Source organism: Labeo rohita, chromosome 1 (assembly GCF_022985175.1).
Source record: "Labeo rohita strain BAU-BD-2019 chromosome 1, IGBB_LRoh.1.0, whole genome shotgun sequence".
Taxonomy (NCBI): Eukaryota; Metazoa; Chordata; class Actinopteri; order Cypriniformes; family Cyprinidae; genus Labeo; species Labeo rohita.
The window spans coordinates 29,909,146-29,921,507 of NC_066869.1; the positions used below are offsets into that span (position 1 = coordinate 29,909,146).

General features: G+C 34.3%; 1 protein-coding gene across 7 annotated transcripts in view; it reads right to left on the reverse strand.

Annotated features, from left to right (window-relative positions):
- Positions 1-12,362, reverse strand: part of raph1b (Ras association (RalGDS/AF-6) and pleckstrin homology domains 1b) — a 60,073-nt gene that overhangs the window by 8,214 nt on the left and 39,497 nt on the right. For 3 of the 7 annotated variants that reach the window (XM_051105458.1, XM_051105447.1, XM_051105457.1), the window contains 5 exons: positions 10,513-10,599; positions 10,074-10,148; positions 6,505-6,582; positions 1,293-1,452; positions 1,072-1,193 (listed from right to left, as the gene is read on the reverse strand). In XM_051105458.1, the coding sequence (XP_050961415.1) occupies positions 1,072-1,193; positions 1,293-1,452; positions 6,505-6,582; positions 10,074-10,148; positions 10,513-10,599 (522 nt within the window). The other 4 variants (XM_051105476.1, XM_051105465.1, XM_051105494.1 and 1 more) reach the window with 4 other exon arrangements.

Here is a 12,362-nt window from a genome sequence, read left to right on the forward strand (position 1 = left end):
ATTATTTGTTATTAGTGACTTATGCATTTCTATAATTAAAGGAAAAGTCCACTTCCAGAACAAAAATTTACAGATAATGTACTCACCCCTTGTCATCCAAGATGTTCATGTCTTTCTTTCTTTCTTCAGTTTTAAAGAAATTATATTTTTTAAGGAAAACATTACAGCATTTTCTCCATATAGTGGACTTCTATGGTGTCCCGAGTTTGAACTTCCAAAATGCAGTTTAAATGCGGCTTCAAACGATCCCAAATGTGGTTGTAAATGATCCCAGCCGAGGAAGAAGGGTCTTATCTAGCAAAACGATCTGTTATTTTCATAAAAATAATACAATTTATAGACTTTTTAATGTCAAACGCTCGTCTTGTCTTACTCTGCCTGAACTGTTTTTTCCCCGATTCATCACAGTTAGGGTATGTCGAAAAATTGCCATCTCATGTTCTCCCTCAACTTCAAAATTTTCCTATATCGCTGTTTTAAGGGTGTTTCATCTTCTTTGCATGTTCACTTTGGGTTGTTACTTCTGCAGCGATGTAGGATGATTTTGAAATTATTTTTAAAGTTGAGGAAGAAAATACGATTGAGAATACATATTTTGTGTGTATTTTGTGTTTTTCGACATACCCTAACTGTCTTGAACCAGAATATACAGAGTTCAGGCAGAGCAAGATAAGACAAGTATTTGAGATTAAAAAGTATTTAAACTGTATTTTTATTTTTTTTTTATGAAAATAACCAATCGTTTCGCTAGATAAGACCTTTCTTCCTCAGCTGTATCATTTCCAACCGCATTTGGGATCGTTTGAAGCTGCATTTAAACTACAGTTTGAAAGTTCAAATTCGAGGCACTATAGCAGTCCATTATATAGAGAAAAAATCCTGAAATGTTTTCCCAAAAAAATAATTTCTTTATGGCTGAAGAAAGAAAGACATGAACATCTTGGATGACAAGGGGGTGAGTAGATTATCTGTAAATTTTTGCTCTGGAAGTGGATTTCTCCTTTAAAACAGATTTTGAATTTATGTTTAATAATTTTTTTCTGTATATATATTACAAAAAAAGAGCTTCACCTGTGGATTTTTGAAAAGTGCATACTTTTCAATTCGTTCAATGAACATGAGTTTGTTTTGACTGTCTCTGGTCCAGTTAAGCAAGTTCTCCACTAGGTTCTCATGGTCCTCAAAAATTCTCTCTGAGGAAAGAAAGAGTGAGCGAGAATGATACGTTACAAAATCATCTTCATATTGTCCCTTAGGATCACAGGTCATCTGAGCATGTGCAGTTTTCTCACCCATCTGTAACTCAGGGATGGTCTCAACCAAGGCCCAGTCCGGACTGTAACCGCAGTGAGATTTATCCAGCAGACTGTCCAGCACCTGCCTGACCGTCTGCCTCTCATCCACCATCATGGTCTTTGAGCTCTCATCTGACATGTGTACACGTATCACCAGCTGATGAAGAAAATTAACAGAAAACAGTTTGGTTCATTTAACATTGACTTTCTATGTATATATACAGCTATATTTACACATACATTTTCATGGAAAGTCACATTTTGTAGATAAATACACAGGATATTATGCCTGTATATTTTTTTTTAACTAAAATGAATAAATTATTGTTTAATAACTGCTAACGAAATGTTGATATGAATGGGATAAAAAAGAAAAGTATCTAACAAGTGGCCTGTAAACATGGTAACTCCACCAATACCGGTTAAAAATCATCCCAGGATGCACCTCATGTTAGTTAGTTTGATCAAGCTGGTTGACAAAATACCCAGAGTGTATTCCTAAGCTATCTGTAATCCTTTGAATAAACTACAATAATCAGGTACTGACATTAACATGTCCCAACCTGTAAAATAAAGTGTAAAAAAAAAAAATATTCAACCGTGGCAGTAGACACTATCAACTCGCCAGTTTGCCAGGTTATGGTTCATAAATTATGTTCTAGCACTTTTTTATTAAATTATGTTCTGTTCTAACCCCAGGAAGAGTCATTAACATACACTATAAGCTATACATACACTAAAGCATCTTTACTGTGACACTGCTGGAAAACTGTCCGATTGCATGTTATAACAATAAAGAAATTATATGCTAGGGTACAATTTTGCTATCATAATATTTTGGGACATGATTTTCATTTTCATTATTAAACACCTTGGGAATGAGAACACTTTTGAATGGATGTCAGTGGAAGAGAGAAGAGTTCTGTACATTGACTTTTGTGATTAAACAGCTGATCACCTTATGAATTGACAGCCAGTGTGCAAACATGTTTACCATTAAACATTTAATTTGGAGTGAGCTACATTTGGAATATACAAACACAATCACAGAGAATTGTGTAACAAATTTTGGATTGCCACTGTTTTTTCATTTTTTTCAGAATGATAATAAATATACTGAAATCTGATGAGTCACTCTTAAAAATGGGTTAGTGGCTAGTAGAAGTTCTAAATGACCAGTAACCAAATTAAATATAATTCAGATGTGTTTTGATTTTTTGTTTTTTTGGTAACTTCATGTCTACCATAATACTAAACACATATTACAACATGCTTTACTTTGGTGCTGTCTTATAATACATTTTGACAAATTTGTTTTAGTAACGTGATCTTATTAACATCTCCTGACAGGCAAGTTTGCTTGAAAAATCTGCAAAAATCTGTTAATTATTTTAGCAGGGGGGGATCATACAAAATGTATGTTATTTTTTTTTATTTATTACTGACCTGAAGAAGATATTTCACATAAAAAAATGTTCACATATAGGAAAAACTATGATAAGAGCCAGGGGTGTAAACTTTTGAATAGAAGATGTGTATGTTTCTTATTTTGCATAAGTATACTTTTTTTTTCATTTAGTACAGCCTTCAGAAGCTCCAGAATTTACTTAGATGTTTCCTAGAAGACAAAATAAGTTAAATTTACCCTGATCTTCAAATTCCAAAAGTTGTCACCCCTTGCTCGTAGTGTATTTTGTTTCCTTCTGAAGCATCAGTGAGCGTCTGAACCTCAGTGTGAAAAGATGGATCTCAAAAACATACAGTCATTGTTGGAAAGAGTTCAAATACACAAAAATGCTGAACATTTAAAGAATTTATGAGACTTGAAAGATTTTTCTAAAGAACAGTGGGCAGTTTAACCGTTCAGGACAAACAAGGGACTCATGAACAACTATCACTAACAAAACAAACAACAAAAAAATCATTCAGATAACAACGCAGTATTAAGAATCAAGTGTATGTTGAATGGGGTCATTTTTTATAAATTCAACAAATATTTTCCTCTTGTGGACTATATGTCAAAGTATTTCGTGTGAAATATCAGATTCAGGTCAGTACTAAAAAAAAAAAAAAAAAAAAAAAAAAAAAAAAAAAAATCTGCAAGGTGTTATAAACTTTTGACCTCAACTGTATACATCCAATTAAAAATATCAGGAAGAAGACATATTTTAAATATAATTAAATACATGGCAGTAATAAATTCAAGAAAAACATGGCATGCACTGAAAGCTTGTACACTTGTTGGGATATTGTATAGAAGAAAAAGAATAATAATTAGTACAGTATATACAAACGTGTTGTTCAAATCGGAATTTTTGACTTTGCTCAAAGATTTATAGGCCTGAATTGAAATATGATGTGGATCTTCAGAAACATGGCTTTAATAAAGACTAACTGGAAACAGGAATGACAGCTGGCTTTCATCCCTCTCTATTTCACACCCTATTTTCTTTCTTCTTGAGAGTGTGGAATAAAGCAAAGGGAGAGAGAAAGTGTTGCATAGGCACATTAACAGACAGCCCTGCCAGGGGTCCTGAAAGCCATCGGAATATTAGGGAGAATGTGGCACTCTTCCAAGCCTGGCCTCAGCAGAAAACACTCCACTAATTTATGCCCTTCCATTTCACACATATGCTCCAACAAACACGCACTATATGAGATTCTTTGACCTCATGCACAACCAATCGATTACATTGTGCAATAATTTTCAATTGAACGAAACAACGCAGCACAAACTCAGAAACTTAACAAACTGACACCCTGATAAATACAGGTAAGGCTTATTTTGACAGAACAATCACTCATTTCCCCATTACTGACTACGCCAAATCACTGCGACTTTAATGACTACATCGAATGTATTTTTTTTTTTTACACTTTGCTGAGGTCTGCAAAATCTGTTAACATTCACTAAATCTTTTTTTTCCTACACAAGGATACATACTGGGGTCCAAAGATCCGAGACCACTTGCGAAAATGTTATAGTTATTTATTTTTAAATATACTTCTTCATTCATATTTTATTTTCAATATACAAATTACATTATTAGCTATTTGAGTGAAAAAGTTGAGCTGACACAGACTTCAGAAGAATGTTTTGAAGATCATCTGGGTCAATATCACTGTAGGGTGCCTTTTGGTGTCCTGCACATAAATAAATCATTTGCCATGATAACTTAACATAAAAATGACTATGAAAGGGTATGCTATATTAGGCTAAGTTTGTATATTCATAACAAAAGTATCTCTTTAGGTACATTTTCTAGATTTTTTAAGGATTTGTGTAGGAGGATGCGTGTTATTTTGCTGTGCCCCATGCACTGCTCATTAAATTTGAATTAGAGTAGAATATAGTCAAATAATAAAATTTTTAAATTTTGTTCTCCTATTAATATTTTGTTAAATAAGAGATTACTCAATTTGAATGTATTGACCATTCGGTAATAAAAAATGATTTAATAAAAATAAGAGTTTGTATATGTCCCTTGAATGGTTATCCACCCTGTCGTATTGGGGAATCCTCCCCTTTAAGAAAAGGCCATCCCCTTTAGTGACATCTGGACAACAGAGTTTTTTGTCTTTTCAGTGGCGGGAATTTCAACGGCTGAGGTGAATAAGTATGTGACATTTAAACCAAATTTTCTTCACATGAGTTTGCTTACTTGCTTTTCCTAAGCTTAACATGTCCACCCTGTCGGCATAAAATATGCCAGAAGTGATTAGAATAAAGTATCTTTTAAAGTTTAAATATACCAAATTCTCTTCAAAAACCAGACTAACTATTAAGCTAGTCACAGTTTGTTGCAAGCTAATATGCTAACTGAAGCTCAAAATGTCTACCCTGTCGGCCAATTAGACTTGATAGGAAGAACATACATATGACAGGGTGGACATAGTTATTCGTAATTAATCCTGCTAAAAACTAAAATGAATGGGAGGCGGGGCAACATGAAAGTGACTGAGAATGTAATTATATTATTTATTATTTTTCGAATATTTTTTGAAGTTTAATAAATGTTTTATTGCCATGCTTTGTGTGTTCTGCTATATGTGTCCACCCCGTCATTTGCTGGTCCACCCTGTCATCTTGATATTTAAAAAATAATATTTTAAATAATAATTCAATCATATCTATATAATCCAGTGTATCAAAAAATAAATAAATAAAAAAATGCATCTAAATATCACTCCAATTTTTCTCCAAATTAGAAAAAAAAAAAAAAAAAATACATGTGCAAATTGTATGAGTTTCTTTAAAAACACATGGTTTACATAAAATCTTTTATGCATTTATAATTTGAAAGCAAACAAATAAGCCTGTTTAGGAAAGGGACATTATACTTTTCAGAAAATATCATTTGCATCTTAATATTGCAATGAAAACGTATTTATATTAAAACTATTTATGACATGACATAAAGCAATTGGGAAATTAAGACCAAAATTTTTGAGTATTGTGTGGGTGGAAAGGCACTCAATGGTGATATTGACCCATCTTGTGATTTTAAATGAAAGAAATTCTGACATTTTATTGAGTTAACATAATCAATGTCATAGACTTGCTTTTTGTCACGTGAACTCGGTTAGGGTTTTTTTTTTTTTTTTTTTTAAATCCTAAAATCTCATTATTTCCAGGTTTTGATTTTCAATGGGGTCTCAGACTTTCAGAACACTGTATGTTATTATATTCTGCTGTTTTTTCTTATATTATTGAAAGCGTATTTGACGCAGTATCATTCCGTATCGGTCTCACTGCACCATTGCTACTCAATGCTGTCAGTTTTCTCTATGCATATAATGAATGGAAACAGTCATCTGTCTCAGCTACAGAGGCCCAATCACTGTACTGTGTCTAATTCATTCACTCGGTATTAGTATGTGCCTGGTGGCATCTATTTTGACAGTCCTTTTCAGATGAATAGAGTAATAGGACAGATCGCCTCTCAAGAATAAAGGCAAACCTCCGACCAGTTGGAACGACAATAACCACAATGAAAATGAAAAAATGAAAAAATTATTTTGAAGCAAATGCTTCACCGACATCTTGTTTGTGCATCTTCCGTTCAAAGCAGACAGAGACTCACAGACACATGAGTGACCTATTTTCCACTGTGCATTCATTCTCTGAATTCTCCTGCTAGAGCGTGTGAAGAGCTACATCATGCAGTGAAAGGAGGTTTACTGACCCTTGAGGAAATCAGAGACTCACCTTTTTCACCTGGGCTTCTTTAATTTTCTCTAGAGCCACACGGATTTTCTCAGCCTTGGCTTTGGCAGCCTGTTCCTCCTGTAAATGACACAATGACGTTAACAAAGAAACACACTCGCATAGTATTACATCAATAGTCTGCTAGTCTGCTGTTACGGTTAGGTATGAAATCAGACAGGTGGATTTCTGTTTTACACTTACCTGCCCTCTCCAACATGCAGTCATCACATCCATTCTGAGCTTTTAAAACAATCCCTAAACCCTTGCAAAGTCTGATCAACCAGCAACACAAAAGGTAGCTACACGACCACTCCTGAACCACCGTTCATGTAAACGGTTCCTTAGAGAAATGGCTGTTCATTCATAGAGTAGAGATGCACAAATGTTTCAGAAATCCATTAAATGAATGTTCTCATCACAAATGGCAGCTATTTCAAGGCCTGACAGGTACTTCCAGTTGAAGTTTCAGAGCTGGCTCTGATGAAAATAATCCGAAAAATATGTCTACTCAATCTGAAGGAGCGTGAAGCCGAAACATTGAATGCATTGGCCGCGACACGCAGATGAAAACGCTTCCCCTCACATATCTTTACACCCAGAGTACCTTACACACAACTCCTCACTCCTCAACATTGGGAGGGATTGAGACCTCCCCCTCTCTTCACTGTCTCTCCGTCTCTGTGAAACAGCTGCATGTCTCTGGTAGCGTGCCCAATCACAGGGTTTAATCCCCCTCACCAGCAGACCAAGCCGCCAGCAGCTATAAAAGACCCTCTCGTACCTCTTCTCCAATCGGAAAGTACATATACTTTTCAGCAGCCAATCAATGAGGTTGGTTTCTTTGACCTTCTTTCCACCAGCCAATAAAGTTGAGGCCAAATGCAGATGATATTGTTCTGTGATCCTTTTTTTTGTGGTTGTGGGAAAACACCCTCCCTTTTCGGGGGTACCGCAGGGATGAATGATATCTAGGCCTTGTATTTATTGTTTTACACAGTCATTTAAAAAAAGGGGGTTTTGTAAGAATGGGGATTTTAAGTGACACTAAGTTAACCCCTCAAGTCAACTTTGATGGTTAGATTATGGGTAGATTAAGAAATACAAAATCAGACAGAGACAAATAAAGATCTCAATATGCAAAGCATATAATGAAGAGGAAGGATAAAAAGCGAGGTATGTGTGATATGAAAGGACGGTTTCTCTTTCTCGTATCACTATGATGCATATTTATGATGCAGAGAGAGAGAGAATGGGAGAGTTCTGCAAACAGCCGAGGCAGAGGCTTCGATAAAAAGCATTAAATTCCCTTTGAAGTCTTTTTTTCCTTTCTCCGGTTCTCTCTCGGTCTGTGTTTGAGCACAGAGTCTGTGTCTCAGCAGTCTGCAGTGAGTCCATCCAAACACTGTTTGAGAGGTGTGATGAAATCATGAGGAAATCAGAGTGGGATTTCAAGAACATCCCCAACTCGGTTTGTATAAATGGATAATGACTTTGTCTGATGTCAGGACAAATAAATAAAACTTAGCTGACTCTACTTTATTTCAAGAAAAAGAGGACAATCCTAAACAACTAAAAAAGACAAACTCATTATTTAACACTTTGAAAACAGGATTTAAAATCAAATTTAAACAGTAATAAAGAGAAAAATGTAAACTGTTTATTTACATTAAACATTTAAGCTAAACGTTATCAAACTTACGGTGTACACTACAGTCTCCGAGCTCACACCATCCCAAACAAATAATTTTTCTATTGATTTATTTATTTATATTTATATTTCATTGTCTGGCTATCTGGAATTTCAATATGGAGTTAAAGTGGAGGATCATACATTTTTTGGTAGTATTATATCACATTTTGAGTGTATATTAGCACCGACTTAACAAGCGGATAGTCGAAAACGGTTCTTTTCAAAATGGTTCTTTTAAGAACTGTTCTCTGAAAGGTTCTTTGGGAAACCAGAAATGGTTCTTCTATTTCATCACTGCAAAAACACCTTTTTGGAATCTTTATTTTTAAGCGTGTATATGTAAAACTTTCATTTAAAAACGTACTAAACCAGAAATAATGTTGTAATGCAGCACAATGAACTTGAGAAAATAATAAACCATATCAATTTGGCCGTAGCAGCTTCAAGGTTTAACAAAAGCTCACACAACCTTGAAAAATCAAAGTGGTGTCAGATTTAGGTGGTTATTATTTAGTAACTCCACAAGACAAAAGCACCCTTACCCACAATTCCCTGCACCTGCAAAAGCGTCTTTGCTGGTGTGACAACGTGGGAATTACAATCACATGCATAATAATAGCTATTCTCAGGAATAAATTAAAAGGAAGAAGTTATTTAATATAAAGCCTTTTGTTTTAAGCTAATTAATGCTTATTGGAAAACAAATGCATGGCTGTATATGCCGCATGGCTAATTATAGAATTAAAGGGATAGTTCATTCAAAATTTTAAATTCTCATTAATTACTTCCTCATGGCATTCCACATCTGTATGCTTTTCTTCTTTGTCTGTGGTCTGAGAAAAAATATGGGAAATCTCTTTTTTACTATAAAATACACTCATAAACAAAACCGTATAATTATCAACATTTTTTAAAGACCTTATTTGTGCTCTGCAGAAAAAGAAAAAAAAAAATCTTGTTGACATTACTAATAACAGCATTTATTACACAGAAAGTTAAACTGCCTGTGATAAAATATATTTAATATATAGTTTTAAGAGTCACTAGTGGTACTACACTACTTTCACAAACAAATAACATTAGAATAGGTAAAGTGGTTTCAGTTTTATATAGTTCTTGAAATTAAATTATATTGTTGAACAATATAAGCAATGAACAGCCATTTCTTCAGGGAACCAGCAATAACTTTGATAACTCTCCAAAACATCAGACACACAATGCAGCTCACAAAACCCAGCATCTCTTCTCAAACCCGTTTTATATACTGAAATCACTGTTGTATTTAAGATACACATTTCTTATCCAGGAACCAAAAGGATGTCTGTAGCTTTAACACTTTATATAAGTCATGAAAACACAAATTCCTAAACAAACTACTTAGTCTCCAAGATTCTCTAAATCTCGAAGTCTCTAAATTAAACATATAAAAAAAATAAAATAAAAAAAAATTAAGTTCACCTACAATCTGTGAATGATACTAACTGACCACTTTGAACTAGAAAACCTGACTTGAATATTTTTTTAAGAATTACTTTCAGTCCCATAATAAAAAAAACAACAACACTACCACATATCCCATGCTTTCTCTTCAGAGAGGTGATGTAGGTTGAAAACAATAAAGAGGACGAAATTTTATAGACATTTCAGACCGGATGATCTGATTTTATCTTTAAATGGCATGGCAAAACTGCACACATATGAAGATGGCAGCGAAGAGAAGACAGGAGATATAGCGCTTTAAAAATGTAAGAAGGCAGTGTGGGTGGAGCAAAGTGTCAAGTCTGGAAATGAGACTGAGGTTAAAAGGCTTTCCATGGAGAACCAAAATAAACCTAAACATGCAGAAAACAGAAAAGAGGCAAGCGAAAAGAGGCGTCACCTTGGTCAGCAGGTGAGAGGGTTTTCCTGCAATGTTTTTCAGAATCAGAGAGGTCTCCCTGTCCAAATACGAGTGCTTTAGGGTGCAGGGAAAAGACAAAGAGACATTAATCAGTGTAATGATTACAGTGATTTCATAAATGATAGAAATACATACTTGATTGTGGTAAAGCATAGAAAGTGTGGAAGCATTGCCTGATTTTTCAAAATCAGAAAGTGGTGGCATTATGTGAATGGAAAAGAAGTTTCTATATACAAAATATTGCAAACACAGATCGCTTTCTAAGAATAAACCTCTCCTGATACACTACAATTTTCTTTTTGTAACTAAAAGGATGAGGTTATGAAACCTGGAACTATCACAGCTATTCTAAGAGCCAGTATTTTGAGAATGAACATACTGTGTACACATATCCGCCGTCACGCACAAACACACTTACAGTACTTTGATCCACCTCCCCCTCCTGTGAGGTGAAGTCAAGATGCCGTCTGGTAGCTTTACCATTGGCCCTTCGCAGTGAGACATGCTGGGAAAAGGGGTGGGGGAGGCAGTGACATCACATACAGAAAAGGTGCAAACATAAACACATTAATCATGCAGCAGGCAATGCAAAACAAGGCATGCACAAGCAAGGGTCAATATATGCCGCCACTCTTGTTATAAAACATGTTCTGGACAGATACTATCGATTAGCACAGAAAGTAATTTTGACTTGTCCCTCAGTTTACAGCACTGCACATACAGTGGAAGTCTATGGGGCATGTTCTATTTTTCTTAAAGGGACAGTTCATTCAAAAATGAAAATTCTGTCATTATTTTCTAACCCTCATGTCTTTCCAAACCCATACAACTTAAATTAATCTTCTAATCGTGAAAGTCCACGCAACCAAAACTTTGAATCTTTAAAAAGTAATCCATACGAATAGAGTGATTTAACCTAGGTCTTCTGAAGAGCCATGATTGCATTTTATGATAAACATGTAATTTACCCTTTTATTGAAAACAAACACTGATCGGTGCACATACACAGAGCACATCAAATATGGTAAAAAAAAAAATTCTATGAATCTATGAAATCGGTTTTATTTTTTTCCAATTTTTTCCCCCCAAAAATTCACTTCTTCACAAGTCATTTTTTTCATTTTAATTTTTCTAGATTCTATTTTAATAGTTAAATAAAAAAATATTAAAAACAAAAAGCATGTCTAATTAATTAAAATCATGAAATGTAAACAATACAACAGCAATATATTAAAAGTTTAACAAAACTGACATTTTTAGGGCCTTATGAAATATGCTTTAGTTCCCCCCCCTCTCAAGTTCAGTTTTATTTTATTTTTTCTTTACCAAATTTCGTTTTTCACTGAACTGTAATAATCAAAAGCATCTCTAATTGATTTATTAAAACATACTGTGTTGTGCATTTACATTTTTCTGGTAAATATTCCTTAAAAAAATAATGTTTTTATAATAATTTTAGTAGTAGTAGTACTATCATTACATTAAGTAATATATTTCTGTCACAATGTCTTCAAGTTAAACCGAACTTTTGTTTTGATGGGCTGCCGTGAAGATCTTTAAGTTTCTGTTTGTATGAAATGACGATAGTTTTTCTCAAATTAAACTGTAAAATGCTCATGAAGTGACTTGCAGAAAATCTAGTTGTTTTGCAGGTCAATATTTACAGACACTAGTTGATATCGCAGTTTCATTTAAGTGTACTGACCTACTTTTAATTTATTCATCGCAAATTTGGAAAATTCAGTGGTAATCCGCGTTATACTGTAAATTCCACTTTTGTTACTGGATTCTGTGATCCCATCCGTGTTTTCTGCATTGTGGAAACATAGGGCCCTATGGTCAACAAGCTCAACCATATTTGCTTAATTAAATTAAATGATGACAGAATATTAAAATTATCTCGTAAAATTTTCATGAAACAAAGGTCTTATGGGTTTGGAACAACATAGGGTTGAGTAAATGGTGAAATTTAAATTTTTTGGTGAGCTATCCCTTTAATGAGCTTGTACTGTAAAGTTCTCAAAATTATCATTTTAGCAGTGGCCTTACAGTTCTAGGTGGATGAACTTCTAGTTAGGCATTAACAGTGCAAATCCTGTGGGTGTGAGTTTGCTTCATGTAAACAATACTTTGCAGATAGTTACTTCATGTATCTTCTATGGTACCCTTGCACAGAAGTTATTGGCTTTATGTGAAATTTGACTTGGCACAGAAAGTCTGTAAAGCAATTTCATCATATTGCGCGTTTTGACATGTATAATGCGTGTC